Below are 23028 nucleotides of genomic sequence, written 5' to 3'. Positions count from 1 at the left end.
CGTATGTTATTGGTAATTTTTCAAAGCATCTGTTGTATCCACGGAAGCCCATAGATGACATACTACACTAAGGAAATAGTGAATCCAGCATTAAATAGCCCTTTAAATAACCCATTAAATAACCCTTGACTGTAAGAAAGCTGTGTTTAAAATGAGTATCGCGTTTGCTCACAGTTGACCAAAAACGACAGACAATGCACCGCGTTGCATCCCCGTATACAACATATTTCGCCCCGAGCGAACTGTTTTTGTGGACAAAGATAAATCGTTCAGCAAAAAAGTTATTGAAATGGTAGAGAAACAATGAGATGATTGTATCGTCCTCGATGAAAAAACAAAAAAAAATTATAAGTTGGCCTACGTTTTTATTTGTCTTCAACAATCATATAAAACAATTTTGAGCAATTCTTAATTTGGCTATAATTTAGCATATCAAATCAATATGGTTTGCATATAACAAATGATGGCACAAGTCACCAAAGTAACCTTGTTTACACTATTTTGCGTCTTTTAGATTCATTTGTCTCTTCATGTGGCACCTTCTTATGCTAAATGTTGAACTTTTATCTTGAACACATCATTATTTTACCACAAAATTTATATATTAGTTATCTTGCCGAAACGTCTTGCTCTGTCAACCAAAAAGTCTGCCGCAGATATCCACCTCATAATACAAAATTGCCTATAGTTCTACCAACTTTAAACAGGCAATTGCCAATTTGTATTACTACTCTTCACAAGTGTATCTTTTATTGTTCAAATCAAGTGAAAGCCAAGGATATATGCAAGTCTTTTCGGTCATAGTCTGTCAATACCTTCATCAATTATAAAATGTCATTAAATAAAAGGGAAATAGAACCCATCTTGGGATACCGCAAAATAAAATCTGCGAATACCAAAAACATGCAACAAATTTATCATTCTCTACAAACTTTCAGGGTCTATACCTCATTTAAATGATTGCAACTGCCACAAAATCCTATGATACGACAAAAACGTTAAATCCATCAATCATTTTTGCAAGCTTCTCCAGTAAGCGATTCAAACCACCGGATAAATGAAATGAAAAGCAATTTTTTTGGTTGGTCTTCCTTTACTAAAATATAATGCTTTCACATCCAAATACCATTAAGAACCACTGGTTTCGAGTAGTGTGATGGCAACAGAGAGAGAGAGACACAGGGAAGGCAACCAACATTTATAAACAAATCGTTAAAAATGCGTGCGTAAGCGGCATCGGCAATACAGTAAAAATATGACGGCAAAAGACAAAGAGAGAAAAACCGAAAGGATTCCGGTGTTGTCTGCTTATGGCATATTTCGCATGTAAAAAAATCGAATTAGCTTTTGTAAATAACGAAGTTTGACATGTACGCCTAAGAAAGTAATGGAAATAAGGACCTATTTTGTTTGAAAATCGACAGAAGTCGGAAAGTTGGTCTATTTCCACAAAGAAAGGTAAAAAAATGAGTTTATACAAGCACGTAGATGTAGAGGGGAGATGCTATCGGACTTGAAATTTATTGGAAACAGAAAATATAACCAGTTTAAGACAAACTAGATATGATAATATTTAAAATGAAAATTTTAGAGCTCATTATCAACATTCGTAGTTTTTACAACTTGTCTAAGACAATACCAGGGTTCACTGAATAAGGTTAAGGCAAGCGACGAACCCATATTTTTTTTTAAATAGAAAGAAAGATTGTTCACACACTTTGAACTTCAAGTTTAGCATTAAAAATAACCCCGCAATTGGTGACACAAAGCAAAACCAAGTTTTCATATATACATAGGTACTAGCTGCGAAACAAGGATGATAATTTGCATACCATGTGATCCTTTTTTCAAAAGAGGCATTTCTACATTTTCGAGAATTCAAAGATGTTACCATGTCCGCCTATGACATCGAAGGTCTGTGTTCAAATCACGGCGTGAATCAGAAAAACTTTCATCGATGGTTATCGCTTTACTAATGCTTGCTACATTTTGTGAAGTATAATGCCATGTTAAAACTTCTCTAAAAAGTGGTGTCGCTATGCGACACACTGTACGGACTCGGCATAAAAAGGAGGCCCCTTATCATAGAGCTTAAACTTTAATCGGACTTCACTCATTGATATAGGAGAAGTATTCCTCCCATATTCATTAATTGAATGTTCATGGGAAATTTGATAATTAAGTAATATTATTAAAATAAGTAGAGAACTGCAATCAGACTTTATGTACGTTCAGTCGAACCCGGATAATTGATCACCGTTTAATTGAATAAGTCTCTTAATACAAAATATATTTTGAAAATATCACGTTTCAATGATATCAACTCCGCTTTATTAAAAACATCGGATAATTGCAATATTCCGTATTTTACTGTTTTCAATTAAACGGATTCGACCGTATGCCAGAGATTGTCCGTTGGACGACTTTTTTAGATTTGCGACTGTCAATAAGTTGTAAAAGTCGAAAACAACAAAAAATGTCAGCACCATGTGGAAAACAACAACTGAAATTGTTTTTGTTGGTCTCGCCAGGATTCGAACTCAGACACTTTCTGTTACAGACGCACCTTCTAACCTATGTCCAAGGGCGGCTATAATCATTCGCATAATTCGCAAAAGTTTAAAAATGTTTGCACGATTTCCTTATAATTTTTTAACACTGTAAAAAACTTTTTTTTGACTAGGTATATGACGTATATCATATACGTCAGAGTTTTCGACAGGCCATATCTGAAGTATGCATTAGGGTGGGTTATTTTGCATTACCTCAAATAACACACTTAGCTGTTTCCATAATAAAAGTTTACGATTTGTTTAAGACGTTTTAAAGAAAACATGGGTCTACAATCAAAAGCGAGCTTCTAGTTAAAAATAGTTCGAAATTGTCGGACGCGTAGTGAATTCTGATATTGTCCTGCATGATAAAAGGAAACTAATTGCCTGTTTGTCGATGTCGAACGGTTGCCTTTCGTTCGTTTGGGCTTCTTTTCCGATCTACATTCGTCCATATAGACGGGTTTTAGTATTTATTTCTGATGAGTTATTAGCTCTTTTGATGAATCTGTTTGAAATTGAAATTCTTCCTTTTTTGCTCGAATTGTAGTTTGAACAAACTCTTGAGCGACGCGAAAAATTCGTTTCTAGATAGACAAACGGGCTATAAGAGTGAGTGAAAGTTATAATTCTACTATTGCTAACATATATTACCGTAGCGTGCTCGGATTACCTGTGCTGGGGTCATGCCTACGATTTACACTAGTCGGTCTGTCGCTACTGTGGTATCACAATGGTCTAAAATTGTCTAAATAAGTCTGACCTTACCTAACCTTCAGCAAATACATATGTCAATATTTATTTATTTATTTAAAAAATTTTAAATCATAATAAATTATGATAAAAATGCAAAATTTACTAAGCTCTAAGAAACAAAGGTGTTCGACCTAATATGTCATTATGAAATTGGCAAACTGAATGATTTTTAAAAATTTGTGCCTTTAGGGCTTTTAAGATTAACACTATTTACCATCTTTCTTATGAAAGCCCTAAACCACAGAATTTTCTTCTTAGGCGTTTATCTTTCAGTAGCAATGCCCTCCTCCTGTATCAAATATGGTACCTTTTTGGCAATACAAAGTCACTTTTTGACTTAAATTTTATGCCATTTTCAAATCTTATTTGTCATCTCTACTGCGAAATACGGTGAAAAATGTTTGCACGGAACAAACCATGATGAAATAATTTAACAACAAAAGCAGAAATGTGGACTACTTCACTAAGAAGTCGTAAAGAAAACAAATGTTTGCTTATTTGTTTTTAATTTTTTTTAACTATCTGTTTTTCCTATGAATGCACAGATAGATAATAGATTGTTATACGCGCAAAATTATTATTTTTTTTAAGAGTTTTTGCGTGTGTTCGTGCGTATCTACGACTTTATTGTTATTGTGCACCACACGTCGATTAATCGATTTGTAATGGTGTTAGTGAAATGTATACGTGCGTATTTTCAAGATACCCGAAAACGCCATGAATGAACGAACGAACGAGCGAGTCAACATACAAAAACAACAACGCATTTTGAGTGCATACGGCAGCTTCGTGTTTTTCTGGTCTCAGCTGTGTATGGGTGTGCGTTTATGGGTTTTGTATTTTATTTTTTTCTTTCCTTCGGTTTGGTGGAATTTATACGAAAACAAAAACCCGCTTTGTTCGGGCACTGTGCTACAGTTGGATGGCAAAAGATGGGTGGAGGAATTGGGGAGTTATGCCTTGTACTCAACAATTCAATATACAGCACCATGAGTGAATGGAACGTCAAGAAAGCGAACAAGGAAGGCGAGGAGAAACCAGACAAAGAAAAGACGTGATGTGGGCAGGCGAAGAAGTTAAAAAGAGTAACAATCGTCGCTTAGAATTTACTTTGGGTTTTCCGAATATGAAAATGGAAAAACTAATAAATAAGGGAAAAATATGCACAATATAAAGATTACTATTTCATGAATCCACTTCATTGATGTAAATTATGAGCAGGGTTTGTGATGCGCTGCACATAAGTCATTTCACCTATGTTTGTCCGAAAAAAGAAATTTAAGACATTGTAGGTACTGGCATGGTTGCTAAAGATGGAAAACATTAACGAACATCGCTTTTTGTGTACCAGTTTAACAATCCCGAGTGGGGTTGGGGGTTATTTTTATTTTGTACATACTCCACTCTTTTTGTTTTCGTGTCATCAACACACTTGTTGTTGTTCCCCCGACACTCATTATACAAATACAAGGGGAGTGGGTAAGGGTTGGTTATTCGTTGGATTTTGTCCGATGTTTGCTTTTGCCAATTATAAAATAATATAATAAAATGGAAGTATGAATTTTTCAGAAGCTTACCAGCAATTCCGGTTTTCAAATCCAGCTCTCTGATGAAATTTGTTGTGTTGTAGGTAGGTTTTGTGGAATCTTGAATATCGTAATATCTTTTATTGAACTGATAACCTTATTCTTTCACTCACACACACTTCACTTCTACATAGAATAAACGCTCGGCTCGATTAAACCGCAACAGAAAAAATAATTGTTTAACAGCTTGTGTCAAATGTTTCATTTACTTCTGGAAAGATTTAATTCACTCTTTACTTTTCTTATAATCTCAATTTATGCACGGAGCTTTGTATTTTGTATAATTGGTTTTTAAATAAATTAATAACTTCTTTAAATTTATGCGTTTTGTAAACACGACAGAAACACAATTTATCATATCACTGTTCACTTGAAATCAATGTTAACTTCAAAGGGGGCCGAGCGGGGGGCCAATGTTGTTGTTAGGTTTTACGTTGTTGATGGTCTGTTTGCGAATGCTACTTTGGTTGGCGTCACAGAGATCTGAAAGTCGACATTCGACTATCGATTAACCGACTTTTTGTGTAAAAAAATCGATAAGTTGTAGTCGACTTAGTTGTTTAAAAATCGAATGTCGGATGCATGGCTCAATTATTTAAAGATTTTCTCAATTGTACAACAACATAAAAATCATATGAATTCCCATATGAGATGTTAACAATCATAAAGTTCTAGTTGCTGGGCAACAGTTCTAGTTGCTGGACCAAAAATATACACCCGAGAATCGTAGAACAGACATTTTAGGAACTTACTCCACCAGTCCAGGGGATTTATAATCAATGGTTGTTGTTGTTGTAGCAGTGTGTTATACACTGAGGCGGCAGACCCTGCGTACAACCGGCTGCCGTGGGATTGGTTATCAATGGTCATGTCTTTAAGCAAATGCATTAAAATTTTATTGAAAACAAATCTACATTTTTCCCAAAAACAATCATTTTCATTTATTTTTTCATTACGAGTAAAAACAGACAATTTACAATGTATGAGAATGTATTCCCTAGGCTATACACTTTTGATGTTCATCTATAGATACATTTTATTTGAAAGATCTTTCGTTTTGCGAATTTGCAATTTAAGGACGAAAAAATTTTCAAAAGAATCGATATTCTTTATTTAAAAAAATTTATTCGATGATAAATATAATCAAAAAATGAAACTTTATAAGACATATAACTAGTTATGTTTATACATACATACAAAAAAAGTATGTACATATACACAGTATATATTAAATGCTCATAGACAAAATTTTGCACATGCATTTCTCTATGAAAGTACTATAAATTGTACATTTCTGCTTAATGAATAACCTTGTCTAATTAGACTTTTTTTGGGTTGATAAATTGCTCCTGTTGGGAATTTTTAGATGTTCTGGTTTATTTTTTGATGATATGAAAGCGATATCCACATTTTGTTTCGGCCATACTTCGAGATATGCACTTCCTGAAGGTTTTGCGTTGGCGCGGTTGTTTCGATGATTGTCATAAAAAGTTGGCTGGGAAGAACCAGTTGATCTGGTGGAGCAGGATGAATCTTCGACAACAGTTGGAAGATTTAATTTTTTTCTTTTCCTTGTACGGTTTGCGATACAGGAAATTTCAAATGCGCTGAGATTGTCGGACTCTTTATTATTATTCCCACATTGAACATGTTCGTGAGGTATGACCGAATCAAATTTCTCTTCGTCTGTTTCGCATTGCTTATCAAAAATTTCGGATATGTTATGAATAGAGGAAGTTTTTCTAGAAGGAAATCTATTATCCTTACGTCTGTGATGCTTTTCCTTTTCAACGGATGTTTGCGAACAAACTGTTTTTCTTCGTTGAATTAATTTAACAAGGTCTTGCGCAATGACCGCATTTTTAGCACCCTGTTGTTCGGAAGTAACACTCTTGCGTCGAGTCCTTAAAGCTATGCAGGAAACATCCATATTGTTTGAATTAATTTCATTTTTCAAAGCCTTCTGTGTAGATTGAGCAGCACATCTGTTTTTCTCATATTTCATAATAATTTCCAACGGATCGTCATCTTCGTCACTTTCTTCAGTGTTTACATCTGATATTTCAGTAGCCTTTGTAGTTTGGTCAGAACCGCAATACCAATCTAACACATCCTCATCACTATCCTCATCTGAACACTCGATTATTGTGTTCCATTTAACTTCTTTCCTTGCAATCTTTGAGTGAACTTCAAAATTTCCTTCAATGTGGTTTTCTTCGGTACTTACAGATATTTGTGTTGTCTCTCTGACGGATTGTTTTCTAATCAAACACTCTTCGGATGACATTGATAACTTTTTGGCCTTGCTTCTTTGACATTTACGAGTAGTTATTCCATCATTACCATTGTCCTCAGATGATGGTAATAGCATAAGAGTCCTGCTTCTTGGAGAAGAGCGTTTTGCTGTTTCTTCTTCGTCGCTACTGTTATTGTTATTTGTTGGTAGTACGTTATGTCTTCTAGCCCTGCTCTTAGAAGGTTTCCAGTATTCTTTTGTTGTACTGCTAACTGTCAACGTATCGTTGCATTTACTGCTACTATTCGATTCCATATCTTCCTTACGAGACACTAACACTGGTTCCACTAATGAACCAGTGCTTGATAACCTCCTGGTAGATCGTTTAGCGAGCTTGATTTCTTCATCAATAGGATCTATATCCATTTTATTACGATACCCAGTATGGCTGTCCTCAATTAAACACGGTATATTTTCTTGGTCGCTTACATTGCAGACATCGATTTCATCGTTCTCGGCACCCTCATTCATATTTGGGGGCGATCTTGGACTACCTCGTCCGCTATTCTGTTCTTCTCTGGCAATAGTACAATCGGCGCAGTAAAAACGGCTTGTAGATGGTGCTAAACATAGCCTATGCATAACCGTCGAACCACACGTAGTACAGAATATAAGTGGGTTCTTCGAACTTGAGTGATTGCGACCTTGCCTATTAACACACTTTATAGCAGAGCATTCACTAGGCCTTTCTAAAAGTTCAGCAAATGCATTTGGCTCCAACTCCCAAGCGGCATCTCTGTAAAAGAAACAATTTTTTTGGTGATTATTGATTATTGATATATATATATATATATATATATATACGCCGCATCAGATCGTCACTGACCTTCCAAAATTTGAGTTATGAATAGACTAGAATAAATACAAAAATTTTCTTTTTGATTTACTAATGCACTATGTTTTAATGGAAAAAATAATTTCTTTTCATTTACGCATGCTTCCGGTAATCCATTTGACGTTTTAACACTTTTCATGGAATTGATGATGGATTTTCTTTCTCTTGAGTTTATTACAATAAGGTTATAATTGTTCTGGGCATATTTAAATTGAAGTCAGTTGGTGTTGATGGAATTTTGAGTTTATTTTTTTTTATTAGTTTCAATTACTATTGCAGCCGATTATGTTGTGGGCTCTTTTAATGAGATATTGACGACGTCTGTTTTTCCTAAGGCATGGAAGACCGCGCCTGTTTTGCCTATAGTTAGAACATCCATCATTCGCAGCCCTGATGACTTCAGACCTATTTCGATTCTTCCAGTTTTGTCTACGGTGTTTGAACACATTATGAAAGACCAGATCCTTTTTGGTACAAGTTATAGAATAGTTAATTCGCAATATGCTTTTCGTGCTAAGCATAGTACCAAGTCCTTACTTATGCATCTTACAGAGTTGGTGAGAAATGATTTTAACTGTATGAGGTCTAGTGTACTCCATATGGCGTGGAACTACGGTGAGTAAGCGAAAAAACAAATCCAATTTTTAATACCCACTTGTAGACTTATTTTTTCGTACATGAGCGCTATAACTCAGTTTGTCGAGTCGAATCAAGTTAAACTAGGTATTCTTCCTTTTACTTCGGGGGTTCCCAAGGGTTTTGTTTAACGGTGATAGAGACTGCAGTCGTTATTTGGAAGATAAGATATTGTGGTCATCTATTAGTTCTCTTTTGGTTAATCCTATAAAGACCAAGGCTATTTGCTTTGGTTCACAGGAGCCTTCATTAGAAATATTCTTGGGTCAAGATAGGGTGGATTTTGTAGTGTTTAGGTATTATTCGGGATAGAACTCGTAGGTTTGCACCTCATATTGACACTATTCACTCAAGTCCTATATGACACTACGTAAGCTGTATTCTGTATATACTTATTTGCTACCTTGGGTCCCTTGGCAGCCGATGAAGGCCTTCTTGACCCGAAGAAGGCCTTCATCGGCAAGGGCTCCCGCTTTGTGTTGTTATTGTAGCAGTGTGTTGTACGCTGAGGCGTTAGCCTCAATCCGGTACGTATAAATGGCTGCCAGGTTGTAGGTTCCGGATTGATTCCCGCTTTGTAGTTTATTCCACTTTTCTAGTACGAGTAGAAACACTGATCAATATACTTAGAATATATAAGACTGTATTTGAAAAATTCTCCATTTTTCGCGTTGCTAGATTTTGAAATGTTTTACCAGCTAAACTTCGAATTTTTCCCATGCCAAAAATTCGTAGACAATGTACATTTGACTACGTTTCAGTACGTTTCTAAATTTCTATACTCGGTTTCATTTACGTTATTGTTTAGGGAAACTCATATATGTTGTTGGACAAGACTAAAACGGTGTCCAGAAATCATACACCGAAGAATTTTAAGAAAATTTTTTGTTTGAGCTGTGTAATATAGGTGATTGTGTCAATTTGTCGAAAACGTCTCATTCTTTCACTTCACGTCAAATTAAACCCCATTGCGATCCCTCTATCCCAACTCGAACTAGAATTTTTCCTAGATAACACTTGTTATTTTTAAAACTGAATATACTTACTGATTTGGTATAAATATGCCCCTGACCGGCAGGCTCTGTCTAAAGACATGTGCATCATTACACAATGGACACTTAAAAAAATAGCCTGCAGTATTTGCTAATTTCTGTAGACATAATTTGTGGTACCAGCCATTGCGGCAACATGGGCTTAAAATCATCTTTATGGGGTTAAAGGATTCATTGGGTTCTCGTAGGATGTCGTAGCATATGAGGCAATTAGTATTAGGTGCGGGAATTTTCGACGCGTGTTTGCGTCTATGTGTGTGACAAAAAGACTTGAATGATTTGCAAAACTGGTTTTCAGCACCATTTTCCAAACCGCATATCAAGTGGAATGTGCGCCTGCATCTTTTTTCGCAGCATCCTATGTTAGCGTAGCGTTTATGGCAGTAAAAACATTTCTAAATAAATATAAATAAGTTAAGTAGTGTCGTTTCCTCAGATGCATTTCTTTTTAATTTTTTGTATACATACCAAATGGCTTGTGCGGGCTTGTTCCTTGTCTATATCCGGTTTTAGAAATCCCAAGATACCTTCGCTATCGTCCCCATTTTGTGTTAGATTTGAAGACAAATACTGACAAAATTTAAATGTTTGATTTGTTTGTTCTGGTTTTAAATTATCAAAGATAATACTATTCTATTTCACATACCAAACAGTACGTATGAACACCTATACCCATTTTCTTATTTCGCAAAAATTCCCCATATTGTAAGGAATCTTTTTTATCCGATTTGCACAGAAAACATTTGTCCATTTTAAAACAAAATAGCTTCTTATATCAATACTTTAATTAATTCCACAATAAAACAAAAGGATGGATGTAAATTCACGATAGTTTTGACGGCGTCGAGAATGTTAATTTTTTTAGAATGCGTATAGTAACGTAAGAGATCATATGCGAAAAAGATGTCAGATGGATACTAGATGTCGTTAGTATTTATTTTTTATAAGTTATATTTTAATTATAATCATTAAAAGATGCCTTTAGTACAAATAAGCTCAATCTTTGATCATTTAAGGTGCAATATTGACTCATGAAGACCATAAAAGACCATATATTTACATATTAAAATTTTACACATGAATACTATGTTAGTCTATGTGTACTTTTATAGAATATGTGGTAGTGGTTCCATTTCAAGGTATTCAATGCCATCTGTGCGTTCAAAATTACCCCTAATCTATTTATCCATTTATGCATTTGCCGAATCTTTGCCCAAACTACCTTCTTGTGCCCACTTATCTATGGTTACTTTACTGTATGTATTCTACTATACGATACGCTTTGAATAAAATGCATTTTACAAATGGTGGAATCAGCTGCTTGTTTGTTTATATTTATTCGGGTCGGCGAGCGACTTTATATAATTATCAGCTTTAATAAATTACAAAATAACAGACAATGTCATTGTTTCAAATGAAATGGCTTCGTCGGTTGGTGAGACAAAATACTAAACCCATTCCGGAAGTGGAAGCCCTAAAATGGAAGCGACGTCTGAGTTTGATGTATGCTCTTGTAGCTTGGAATGCGTTCGGTTTCGTATGCTACATGGCCTTTACTGGTAAAGGCGATTGGGCGCACTACTATGGATACAAATCTGATGAGGAAAAACATGAATCCCAAGCCCTACAATTTAGCAAGCGTCTAAATGTTGAAAAAGGAAAAATTATAAGGTATTCCGGATTTAAGAAGGTAGAGGAGCTGGAATTTGATAATACTAAAGAAAAGTGAACCTTTGAACAATGAAAATTATAGCAATCTTCTATTATCACATTTATTTGTTGGAAGCAAGCATGCTGTAATATGCAGGCTCTACATGATATGTATATAGTTTGTAATTTAATATTAAAAATATTAAAAGCAAAGTGTATTTTATTATTTTATTCGTCAGTTTTATGGAAAGAGTTAGCCATGACGTAGTCTTTGACGTAACGGTGGGCTGATTGACATCCCTGAAACGTATCACAAACTGGATTCTTTTTGTGCAAATATTTTAACGAGTTCGTAGTTGATATGTTCTCGCTCACTCTGTAATATGATTTTGTTATGTCTTTTCATACTTATCGGCCAGTGGAAAAGTTGATTAGACTAAAGGTTGATACTATATTCGTTTTAACCGAGATTTATTCATGATTACAATTTTGGATAATAGATTTTGAAGCAAAAAACTTGATGATTTCATTCAGTAAGACATTCTCTCATTAAGCATGGTACCATATTCGCATTAAGCGAAAATTTTTCACGATTACTTCATTTAGATTATAGATTTTGAAGCAAAAAAACTTGATGATTTCATTCAGTAGGACATTCCTTCATTAGGGTTGGTATCATGGTACAATTAAGAGGTAGCGCAACTTATTCAACTTAGGTGAGGCCATGCGAACAGCTGAGTAAATTTTTTTTATTTTTGTTGACTCCTCCCCTTTTCATTGAGCTTAAACTCCCCTTATCACTGACCTTAAACTTTAATCGGACTGCACTCATTGATATTAAAGAAGTATCCCCTGTTCCTGAGTGGAATATTCATGGGAAATTTAGTAGTAACTTATATAAATCTTAGAACTGTATTCGTCTTGCTCTAACATACAGTGGATAATATGAAAGCTACCTGCTAAATGGGATAGCAAATGTGTTAAGATACGATATGGCGATAGCTGGTATAAGGCTTGCTACCGGACTTCTCGGTAGCTAACAGAGCTAATGGTCTGTCGCAATTTCGATTTGCAATTATTTTATAAAAAATCAACTATTAAAAAATCTACAGGATTGCACTTGTTGATTAGAATTTTTAACAAAAAGCAATGACTGATGGTTATGTGTACATGGGACACATACACCCTCGTTTTCACCAATACTAATACAATGACTTATGTAAGTCCCCATTACAATCACCGCGCATCATGAAGTGCCATGTAAAGTCCCCATATATAGCTGTCAAACAATCGATAATTGCAATATTCGATATTTCTAATGATATATATCGATAGTGTTATCGTTATTTTGCCAGCTCTAATAGGAATTGCAGTTTTAATTACAATAGAATACAACATAAATTAAAATATAATTTTTGTTATGTTGTGGTTTATTTTGTGGTCTTCGGTGAATTTTTTTCATATTGCAAAATGTTAATGCGAGGCATCCAGTTTAACAATTTAGAATATCGTCGTCGTCAAATTGATACCTTGAAAGTATTTAATGACAAGTAAGTGAGCGTTCATCAACAACATTTTTACTTCAATTCAGTGCTAAGTTCGGCAATTTTATTCACACAGTGTGGTCGAAGTGTCCGAACTGTCAGAATACTGCGTACATTTTGAATCGGGAGGTAGGAATTTTATCCTTACCGTACTATTGGGTTTGAATTTCCCAAATGAACGCCCCAAGCTATTGCTGTCGCCCATCATACAGCACAGTTGGATTAATGCTAGCAGCGGGGAGATAGAAAAGGCGCCAGGCTTATTAAACGTATGTATATATTTTTTTATTCAATACCATCTTTGTGGGTAATGTTCAAATGCGTGCCTACTGAAGGTCAAAGCCTTGATTTAATGTCTGTTTCAAGGAAATCCAGGTTTCAGCAATGACGTTATTAGTGACCTTAAACTTGTTGTTGCCGCATTGGCGAACATGTCAACAGTGTTATCCGTTCTTGGCCTTCAGCAGGATAAATAGAATGTGCAGTCACATTTGTTTTGTCTGTCTTTCAAGCCGTTCATTGGAGCATATGGCTTTATATTGTCTTTTGTGATTCTTGTATGGTTTGTTTGTTAGCCATACAGTATAATTGGCGTATTTTTCTTCTCTTCTAGTATTCACCGCACTCTGACCTTGGCAGAGTTGTACAAGCAATTATTAGAGAGTTTGAACGTTTTCCTCCACAAATCATTCAGTCGCACAGTCCAATAGCCCACAATAATGCCAGTTCCGCTCACGTTAATACTCCACATGTCCATCATTATCAACCCCTGCAAGTGGCCAAATCTTTGGATAGTGGTACTAGTAGCGGTGCTTCAAATAGTACCAATAGCAGCAAAGAAACTTCCCCCAACGACCCCACAAAGCACACATCTCCCCGACTCAACGACAGCAATTTTCCCAACCTCTCCACACTTTCGCTTGATGAACTGAAACAGCTTGATAACGATGATGAATTCTTCGACGATTTCATCGAAGAAATGTCAGTCGTGCAGCAGCTAAATGAAGAACTGGATTCAATGATTAACCAGGTTGAAAACATTTCCAAAGAAAATGAATCAAAAGAAACTCACCTAGTTGAGCTTAAACGGAAATTAAGTGATGATGTTACAACTCTTAAAAATTTAGGCGAAAAATGCGACCAATTGAACAAAAAGTATTTGAAAAAAACTGAGGAGTACAATCCACAGCACATAAGGGAACTGCTTCAAATTGCCGCCTCAAACGCCGATACGGAATGCGAGAGGCACGTTGAACAATTTTTAAATGGAAAAATAGACGTGCAAACCTTTTTGCAAAACTATACACATTCAAAGAAGCTTAGCTCGGAACGTAAGGCTAAAGAGGAGCGATTAGGACACCAACTATTGGAGTTGGAAAGAGCCGGCGGAATCTAAACCGTGAGAAATGTATTTATTTATCGTGATGTTGGGACAAAGATATGGCTTACCTTTTAAATTAAAAAGGCTTAAAACAGAAGAAAAATCTCAATAATGATTTACAAATGATGGGAAGAAGTCTACTACTACTAAGGCCTGGTAGCCAGGTTAATGTACTTTTTAATTTCAATAGTGTCATTTTATTTCTATCTTTTACTTCTTTTATATAGTCGAATTATGTAGCTGTTGTTTCTTCGTTTTTTTTTTAAATCATTCTCTTTACATTTTAACGATAATTTACAACTGTATTTTAGCTTTCCATGGTCCCCCTCTTCAACTTGTTAAAACAAAAACAACAATCTGTGAAAAATATAACAAATCAGCAGGATGGATACAAATATCAACAAAAGTTTCTTTGTAGTTTAAGTAGTAACTTAAATGTATTCTATTCATTTAAATATTTATTTATGATTTAAAATAAAAAAAATAACAAATTCTAAAAATGCATACAATTCGAGGGGAAATCCATATATACATAATTAACCCATTGTCCCGAGTATTGGGTATATGGCAGAAATAGAACCAGCTGTATCAGTCGCTTGTTTTTCCAAAGCAGTCAAGCTGTAACCAAATGAGTATCGGTCCACATTTTGTTATATCTCCCATAAAAGCAGATCTCTCCAAAATGGTTTCTGAGATGTTCTGCCATGACTTCCAAGTCATGCAAAATTCTTATTTGAATTCGAAAGAAAATTTGTAATTATATATGCAGTGTTCAAATATAGGCCACGGGCGGAGATGGCCCGTCGCTTTTAAACTTTTGCGAATTTATTTATTTCATTTCATGCAATGCGAAGCCATCAGGCCTATAAATAATCACACTATGCATAAGACGTACTTTTTCTAACATAAGTTAAAAAACTACTCAATTTATGATTATGGCCGCCCTTGTGGATAGGTTAGAAGGTGCGCCTATAACCGAAAGTATCTGAGTTCGAATCCTGGCGAGAACACCAAAAACAATTTTGAAATATTTAAATAGCAACAACAGATCTCTAAAAGATGTTTTCGATGTTTATGATGTTTACTAATTTTTATAAATTTTATACAAGTATATGACGTTTTCGACTTTTACAACTTTTTGACAGTCGAAAATCTAAAAAAATAGTCCCACGGACCTTCTCTGGCCACGATTGAATTAATATTCAGAAAAACTAAAAATGTGCTCGTTCAGAACCAGGGGCCTAATCACGGCATTCGATAACGAATTTGTTTTTGTTTCCAACAAATTGTCGACACGAAAACAGTTTTTTTTTTTTAATTTCATTCGAGATGGCGGAGGAAGACCTCACAAAAGCCAGGGTATAACAGTCAGCTGTCTTTGCTGCTTGCTGGTACAACGATATCTCTTTGTGATGTACATAATACTTCCTCTTGTATTAAAGTTCAACTGCAATTGTTGTTTATACGGTGCTGATTGGAAAGAAAAAAGATTATGTGTATATTAAACTGTGACCCAAAACCAACCTGTTCCTTAGTGGAATGTTCATGGGCAAAATTTGCAATTTGCAAAACCAATGGTTTGACGAAAACAAATTTGGATCGCGGCATTCGATGCAAATTTGCTACCGTTTTGTACAGCGTTGCCAGCATCAAAAAGCGAATTAGAATCAAAACAAATAGGAAAATTGAGTCGGCGATAGAGAATAAAAATTAATATTACTTTGTTTTGTAAAGTTAAATGCAAAAATTACTTTTTATTTTGCTGTAGTTAGTGGATTCTCTTCTCATGAAGACAGAATGAACGATTTCATGGCCGCCCGGCTATGCATCCATGCAGTGCTTCGATATATGTGTGGTCGGTTTTGGAAGTGTATGGAGGTGCAAAAAAATAATATAGTAAACGGCTAACTACTTCGAAGTGGTGAAATAGTTGAAGTAATACAATGGCTTCTAATATAAAGTTCAGCAACGATTGAAAACGACTATGGCAAGGTTTCATCTATGTATTTATCCTTTTTCCAAACTACATATACTGTCAACGAGACCACGAATTAAGGAATTAAAAAATTCTAGCTTTGTTATTCTCTTGTTGGTTTTTTGGTAGGTTTTTCCAACATATATAAATATAAGTTAATTACTGAGAAAATTGACGGGGATAAATCGAAATTATCTCACTTCCTGTGGTTTTTGTGCGCGTTAAGAGTGCTGCTAATACTGTCACATGGGGTTTCACTGTTTACCATTTCAGAGAAGAATGTTCGTATGTTCTAATATTAACTGTAACTAGTACGAGTGTCAAGGGATCTGTTTTCGTTGTAGCTACATTTTCATGTGGAGGTGGCGATCCTCGTCAAGCTCCTAATATGAGCAAGCTCGTTCCGGTTCAAAGGACCGATTGCCGCGAAAACAGGGTGGCCATTGGTAATTTGAAGGCTCCAATAACTCGCCTTGTCATATCGAGCATCATAGGCAATCAGTATTTGTGCAAGAGTCGGTGCCACTCGCTCTCTCACTGAGACTCTCCGTTCTATACCGCTGATTGTCCGCGACTGCCGTTGCTGCTACTCCGTATGTGGTATTCTATTATTCGCAACCTGTGAACACGCCCAGTAGCTCGCAGCTAAGCTTCTCGTGACAGCAATGATCACCACACAGATCGGACCTCATTGTTCCAGTCTGTGTGGTGCTCACAGCTGTACCGTGCCGGGTTTAACATCAACTATTTCATTCAAGCTCGAGGTCTTTCATTTCTTATTACTTGATTATATTATTTATCCGTCGATATTTCGCATTTCAATGAAATGCTTTGTTACTAGTAAACAAACAGACAACGGCTGTTGAAGATAGTCGCACAGCCTTTAAGTTTTTGTATATCATATCTTAAAAATCCATTTCATTAAAATGCGAAATAGCGATGAATAAATAAAGAAATAAGAAATCAAAGATGTCGAGCATAAATGAAATAACAACAAAATTAAAAAAATTTGATTATAGGTTATCATCATATTTCAAGTAATTTAATTATTTAACCAATTTCGTAATTTTAAGCCAGACGGCCCATTTTTAAAACTACAATAGAACTACATGTTTATAATAGACTACGTGCCCGTTGTCGATAAACGGTCGACAAGTTGTTTGCTTCCCTTTGATTTGGCGGAGAATATTCCCAAAAAAGCCAAGGTAATTCCATCAATATTAGTTAACAGTAACCTAAATCAAACGGCACTCGTTGATATATCCAAATACAACTACAAAGCAAATTTGCCCATACACATTCCATTAAGGGCCAGGGGCAAACTTCTCACATACAATGAACGCTACCAGATTTAATTTTAAGCAGGATGCTTAAGGAAATAAGGCCGAAATGAATCGGTTCGCCTGATAAATCAACGTTGATAGTTTTTTCTGATTACTGGAAAAAATGCCATATCATACCTCCTTATAGCTTTAATAATTACTTAATTTACAGTGGTGGAAAAAGAACAGGGCCAACAGTTGAGATGTTTTGGAAATTGCACTTATTCACACTCCAACATAAATGTTATGATGCACTATTGTGAAAATTTATTTCTCCTTGCTTTATCTACAAAATTTTGTTGATTTTATAAATTTATTTTGGAATTTTTTAGCACAAATTATGCAATACTTGGGCTCACATGCTTTGAATGACTCGTTTTTGTGGCAAACTTGTAGTTTTGCCCTTATACACTGCAAAGGAAAAACCAGTCGTTTTCAGATCATTATAAAGGGAAAACGAGTCGTTAGCTCAAAACAGTTTTCGTCTGAACATAATGATATTGAAATCAACAAGTAAGAAAACATGTTTACTTCTGCGAAGTAAATCGGAATGAGTATTAAGTTTTTTTTCTCTCCCCTAGGATTTTGAGTTACAAATAAAAAAAAAAAGAGTTAATTAGTAATAACAACGTTTTGATAACTGCCCCTATTATTTGTTCCAAGTGTATGTACCGAAGATATCACCATAAATATAAATATGGGTGAATTTAATGTGACTTGATCAAATTTAAGTTCTCCGTTCAAAATTCAACGGGTTTACGAATAATCAGTGCAAGCGTTTGCAGAAGTAAACATGCTTTCTCCTTTTTTTATATTATTCTTAGTAGCCATTGTCGCTATTATTTTTGCCACCACTGCAGGACGAGTAAACATTTTCTACGTGGCTAGTCCAAAACACTTTTCTAAAAATAAAAAGCCAATTTTATTTTTAGTACGTATATCAATTACATGTATTTACTGGTGTAGATTCATCGTTTTATATCATGTATTAAAAATGAGACATGAAAACAAGATAAAAACAAACATACAATTCAAAAGCAAGAATCAATGAGCATTCGCTTTCCGTCTCTCTTTTTCTTTATATATATTGTCGAACATTTTTTAATGACTGACAGTATAAAACAAACATCCTCCGCTATGTAATGTTTGCCAGTTGCCCTTTTAACTTATCGCGAAAGCGTTTGACGAAACGAACCAGTAAAAATAAAATTAGACGAACATAGAACATAGAATAATAATAATACTAAATGTGAATGATTGGATAACATATATGTAAATCTATGAAGTCTATAAAATATAAAAATGTTTATATATAACTTGCATCCGAAGATTCGTTTTAAGTAATGTCTTGTTGTAATTTGGAAAGATGACCTCCTCTTGTGAATTTTTCAAACTAACTTTAGGAGTGTGCCCAATCAAGTAGCTCATATTTTTGTATTTTGCGATATTTAATGATTATATATAATGATAAATTATCTTTGTCTGTATGAAATATGTTGTGGAAATACTATAGATTAGATTGTAGATGCGCGTCGCTAGATCCACATTGAAGTCTTTTTCATTCGAATGTTTATAAAACGCTTTTAGCGTTTTTTTTTTGTAGTATTTGTTTTGAAATAAGAATGTTAAATGATATTAAAATTTTACTGATCCATAGCTTCTTGGCTGGTGTCATCAACTTCCATTCCGGATGGATCCTCATCGGGTTTTGCAAGGGCATCGGTCATAACAACTTCTTGGACAGTTGCAGCATCCTCCTCCATGGGTTGGTCGTTTAGAGCCAATGTTGGAGGTGCCTTGGGGATGGAAACCCCAACATTGCTTGCATTTGCAGTTTCGTCGGCTGTTTCTACAACTTGAACGGGCTTAATCGTAGGAGCGGGTGTGGTGTTGGCAGTCTCTTCTGTGGGATCATTTGTGGCTACTTGGTCGCATACGATATTAGAAGTAGCTTCTTTTTCGGCGACATCGTTTTGCTCAGCAACTTTTTCGATTTCGCTTGAAAGTTCAGTCTTTTTTTCTGCCTCTATTCCCTCTTTTTCTGTTGCTTTTTCCTCCAACGACTCTGTTTTGTTTTCCGCTGCCAAAACATTTTCAATTTTTTCATTGCCTTCAGCATCACTTTTCTTAGTATCCTCTTCCTTTGGTTCGTCTTTGTTTGCAGTATCTGCTTCTTCGATTTCTTTGCTCTCCCCCGGCTTTTCTGGCTTTACCTCTGCATCTTTTTCTGCTTGTAACACTTCTGTTGTATTTGTCTCCACCTGATCCTTTTCTCTCTTTTCCGTTTCCTGTTTCTCAACGACTGTTTTTTCTTCCTTGTTATCCACTTGATCTTTATTTTCGTTTTTCTGTGATGCCTCCTTTAGCTCGACAGCCTTTGCGTCAACTTCTTCTTCAGCCTTAATGTCAACTGGTTTTTCGTTTATATCTTCAGATTTGGTTTTTTCCGTTTCTGGTGATCTAACCTTTTCATCAGGCTGATCATCGACTTCTTCCTTATTAATCGAATCCTCAGTAGGCTTTTCAAGTTTATGCTCCTCAGTTCGCTGCACTTCATTTTCTTCTTCTTCTTTTTTAGATTCAATTTCCGTCTTGTTTTGTCCTACTTTATCTTCTAATGTTTCGTTCGATTCTTTGTCTATTTTCATCATTTTAGGACGATCGTCATTTTCTGCTGTCGCTGTTTTAGCTTCATCTATAACTTTCACCTCTTCATTGGGTATGTCCCCATCCTTTTCTTCTTTGGATTTTTCTACAACTTCTTCGCATTCCATTTTCTTTGCTTCTACTTGTTCTTTTGTCATTGTTTCTGATTTCTTGACTTCTTCATCTATATTTTTCGAATCGTCAGGCAAATCAAGTTTGGCTTTCTTCGGATTAGGCAAATTGTCGTCATCGTTAGCATGTGTATTCTTGGACACACTCTTTTCTCCGCCCTCCTGTTTTGTTTCTTCTTTGGCTGCCTCTACTTCTGCTTTAGTGGCTGTGCCATTTCCATTGGTTGTTTCAGAACTATTGAAAAGCCCCTCCGATTCCATTTCAATGTCTACATTGACGTCCAACGAAAGATCGCCATTAACAACTGAATCAAGAGAGTCTCCATTTTCTGACTCGGTTCTCTTACGACCTGGTTCCACGGTACTGACTACTGAAAGTAGGGAAATGTTAAGAAAATACCCAAAGCCATGTTAGCCATTAACCAATATGCTCTAAACATAGAAATAAGTGATTGGGATGGACACAAAGACAACCACGAATTTGAAGCAATACTGGTATGTGATAATGCTGAGAATAATGAGTGGCTTACCAAGGATATTTTTTTCCAGTGCTCGCATAAATTTGTCAATCCTGCTGTATTGCTTCCGGGGATCAATAAGTAACTCACACAAACGTTGTATGGTGAAAGGGGCAGCATTAAATAGTTCAAGACGTTCAAGTAAAGATGATTTCATGCTTTCATAATTGAAAGGATCAACATTTGGATATTGGGGAATTTCTGAAACAAAAAGTAAATTTATTGGGGTGCAGTCTTTATAGTTGTACATAATCAAATGCCCTATAATCATAGCCTACTTAATAAAATCAAATAAAGTACATACATACATCAAATGTTGCATTTGAAGTTATGAAATTATTGACCTTTTGACACCACAAAATCGAAAAACGCATACAATTATATGAAACACAAAAATAAAAATGATCTTATTAACCACATAATGCTTTTCCTAAACCGCCATTAAACTAAAAATATTTTAATGCAAGAGATTAAATTCTAAAGGTACATTTAAATAAAATTTAAGGGTGTAGGTGAAAGCAAATAGTATGTCGATATACGATACGGTGACTTACCATCAATTCTTGGTGTAGTGTCGTAGAAATTCTTTATAACATTCAAAAGTTTCTCACGGAACAAATATTTGAGTGAGGCCCACTTGAAAACCGTGTCGCCCGTTTTAGCGACATATCCAAGGTAGTCATCCAATTCCTTTGGAATGTCTTTTTGCTTGAGGCGCGTAAAACGGTCCAAGATTTGCATTATTTCTTCATGATTCTCCATCGTTACCATTATCGCAGCAGATTCCTTTCAAATATGTTAAAATTAAGCTGCTATCCCGACTGTTTCTGTACCGTTTTTTGGTATAGACACACACGTCTTCTCCTTTTCTTGACGCTTGGGTAATTCCCGGTGACTTTTTTGGAGCAAACAATAAAGCGTTTGTCAGACAAGCCGAGTAATAGCTGCACACAAAAGTGAAGTTTCTAAGAGAGTTATAGACTATGATCCAGATCCTTGGCACAGCAAGCTTCAACGATGAAAAGCAAAGTTACGAAGAATAGCAGCCTGTTTGATCAGTGCTACCAACCACTTAATGGTGACTTTACATGGCACATCATGATATGTGGTCATTATGTAGTAGGTGTGTTTTATTTACCCATTAATGGCTGGTTCTTTGTTCGTTTTTCACCGTTGAAACCCCATGTTTCGCGATTACTTTTTGTAAATCTACACAAATAACAATGATAAAATAACAATTCTATTCAAATTTTAACATAAGTAATGAGAGAATGTCCCACTGAATGAAATCAGCAAGTTTCTTTGCTATTATCTAAAAAAAGTGATCAGCGAAAAATATTGCGAATATTATTATTGTTATTTGTGTAGTGTTTCAAAAAAATAATCGCGAAAATGGGTTTTCAACTGTGAATAACGAACTTAATACCCGTTTACACTGCTCATTAAATCCGGGTTTAAGGCTTCTCTTTATAAAGAGAAAACAGATGATCGAGCCATTAAATCTAGGTTTAAAGAGCAGTGTAAACGGGATTATAGTACCAGCCATTAACCGGATTTTCTCGCTTAGTATGTATGGATAAAATGTTATCCCCGATTAGCTAAGCGGCTAATCTTATCGCCGCTTAATATTGTAGTTTATTGAAACATGTATTGTCACCCTTTAATCTGAAGGACAAAACTAAAAGAGGCAGAACGCAACATATTTATTTAAAGGTTAAACGTTCTGAAATCCATACGGATTGGTATTCTATTCTGCTTTCGGAATAGTCGCTGAAATGTTTGATTGTTTCGAGAGCGAAATTTAACAGTAATCATTTGTTTTTATTTTCGTACCAAAATACGTTTTTATCTGCACTAATGGCTTTATATTTATTTTTCGCAAATAATTAAAATAGCGAAAAGATTAAACGAATCATTGAAACCAATAAAACAAACAAAAATTACGCCGAAAATGGCTTCAAACCAGAGACCACCTTTTTAAATCCGCCTTGCTAACTTGATTAGCAATTGCCGCAAAAGCAAATGTCAAAGTTGTTTAATTAATAAACGTTGTTTTACAATTTATCTTAATCAATTTTAAAGTTTTTTTTTTTACCATTATAACACTGCTTTGTTGGTTATGTGTGGAATATTGAATCAAATAAAACA

General features: G+C 35.2%; 4 protein-coding genes across 5 annotated transcripts; 2 read left to right on the top strand and 2 right to left on the bottom strand.

The window, feature by feature from the left end:
• Window positions 1-5980: 5980 nt before the first annotated feature.
• On the bottom strand, window positions 5981-10546 carry LOC106084225 (uncharacterized). Its single transcript, XM_013247775.2, has 4 exons — window positions 10360-10546; window positions 10182-10283; window positions 9708-10108; window positions 5981-7926 (listed from the first exon to the last, which is right to left on the bottom strand). The coding sequence occupies exons 1-4, from the start codon at window positions 10462-10464 to the stop codon at window positions 6210-6212; spliced, it is 2325 nt and encodes a 774-aa protein (XP_013103229.2). The 5' UTR covers window positions 10465-10546; the 3' UTR covers window positions 5981-6209.
• Window positions 10547-11026: 480 nt separating this feature from the next.
• LOC106084224 (uncharacterized) lies at window positions 11027-11474 on the top strand. The gene has a single exon (XM_013247773.2). It carries the CDS (start codon window positions 11113-11115, stop codon window positions 11440-11442), a length of 330 nt encoding a protein of 109 aa, XP_013103227.1. The 5' UTR covers window positions 11027-11112; the 3' UTR covers window positions 11443-11474.
• A 1236-nt stretch (window positions 11475-12710) lies between these two features.
• Window positions 12711-15102, top strand: LOC106084223 (vacuolar protein sorting-associated protein 37A). Its single transcript, XM_013247772.2, has 3 exons — window positions 12711-12913; window positions 12984-13176; window positions 13521-15102. Exons 1-3 carry the CDS (start codon window positions 12834-12836, stop codon window positions 14301-14303), a joined length of 1056 nt encoding a protein of 351 aa, XP_013103226.2. The 5' UTR covers window positions 12711-12833; the 3' UTR covers window positions 14304-15102.
• A 3403-nt stretch (window positions 15103-18505) lies between these two features.
• On the bottom strand, window positions 18506-21926 carry LOC106084221 (serine/threonine-protein phosphatase 4 regulatory subunit 2). 2 transcript variants are annotated; one of them, XM_013247770.2, is made up of 3 exons: window positions 21435-21926; window positions 20893-21081; window positions 18506-20733 (listed from the first exon to the last, which is right to left on the bottom strand). In XM_013247770.2, the coding sequence occupies exons 1-3, from the start codon at window positions 21649-21651 to the stop codon at window positions 19229-19231; spliced, it is 1911 nt and encodes a 636-aa protein (XP_013103224.2). In that variant the 5' UTR covers window positions 21652-21926; the 3' UTR covers window positions 18506-19228. The 2 variants fall into 2 exon arrangements, with proteins under 2 accessions (XP_013103224.2, XP_013103225.2); XM_013247771.2 differs by having other exon boundaries at window positions 18506-20730; window positions 21435-21925.
• Between the last annotated feature and the right edge of the window lie 1102 nt (window positions 21927-23028).

The sequence above is a fragment of the Stomoxys calcitrans genome, chromosome 4, assembly GCF_963082655.1.
Source record: "Stomoxys calcitrans chromosome 4, idStoCalc2.1, whole genome shotgun sequence".
NCBI classification, from domain to species: domain Eukaryota; kingdom Metazoa; phylum Arthropoda; class Insecta; order Diptera; family Muscidae; genus Stomoxys; species Stomoxys calcitrans.
The sequence above is the reverse complement of the archived record's forward strand: the minus strand, read 5'-3'. Positions and strand labels throughout refer to the sequence as shown.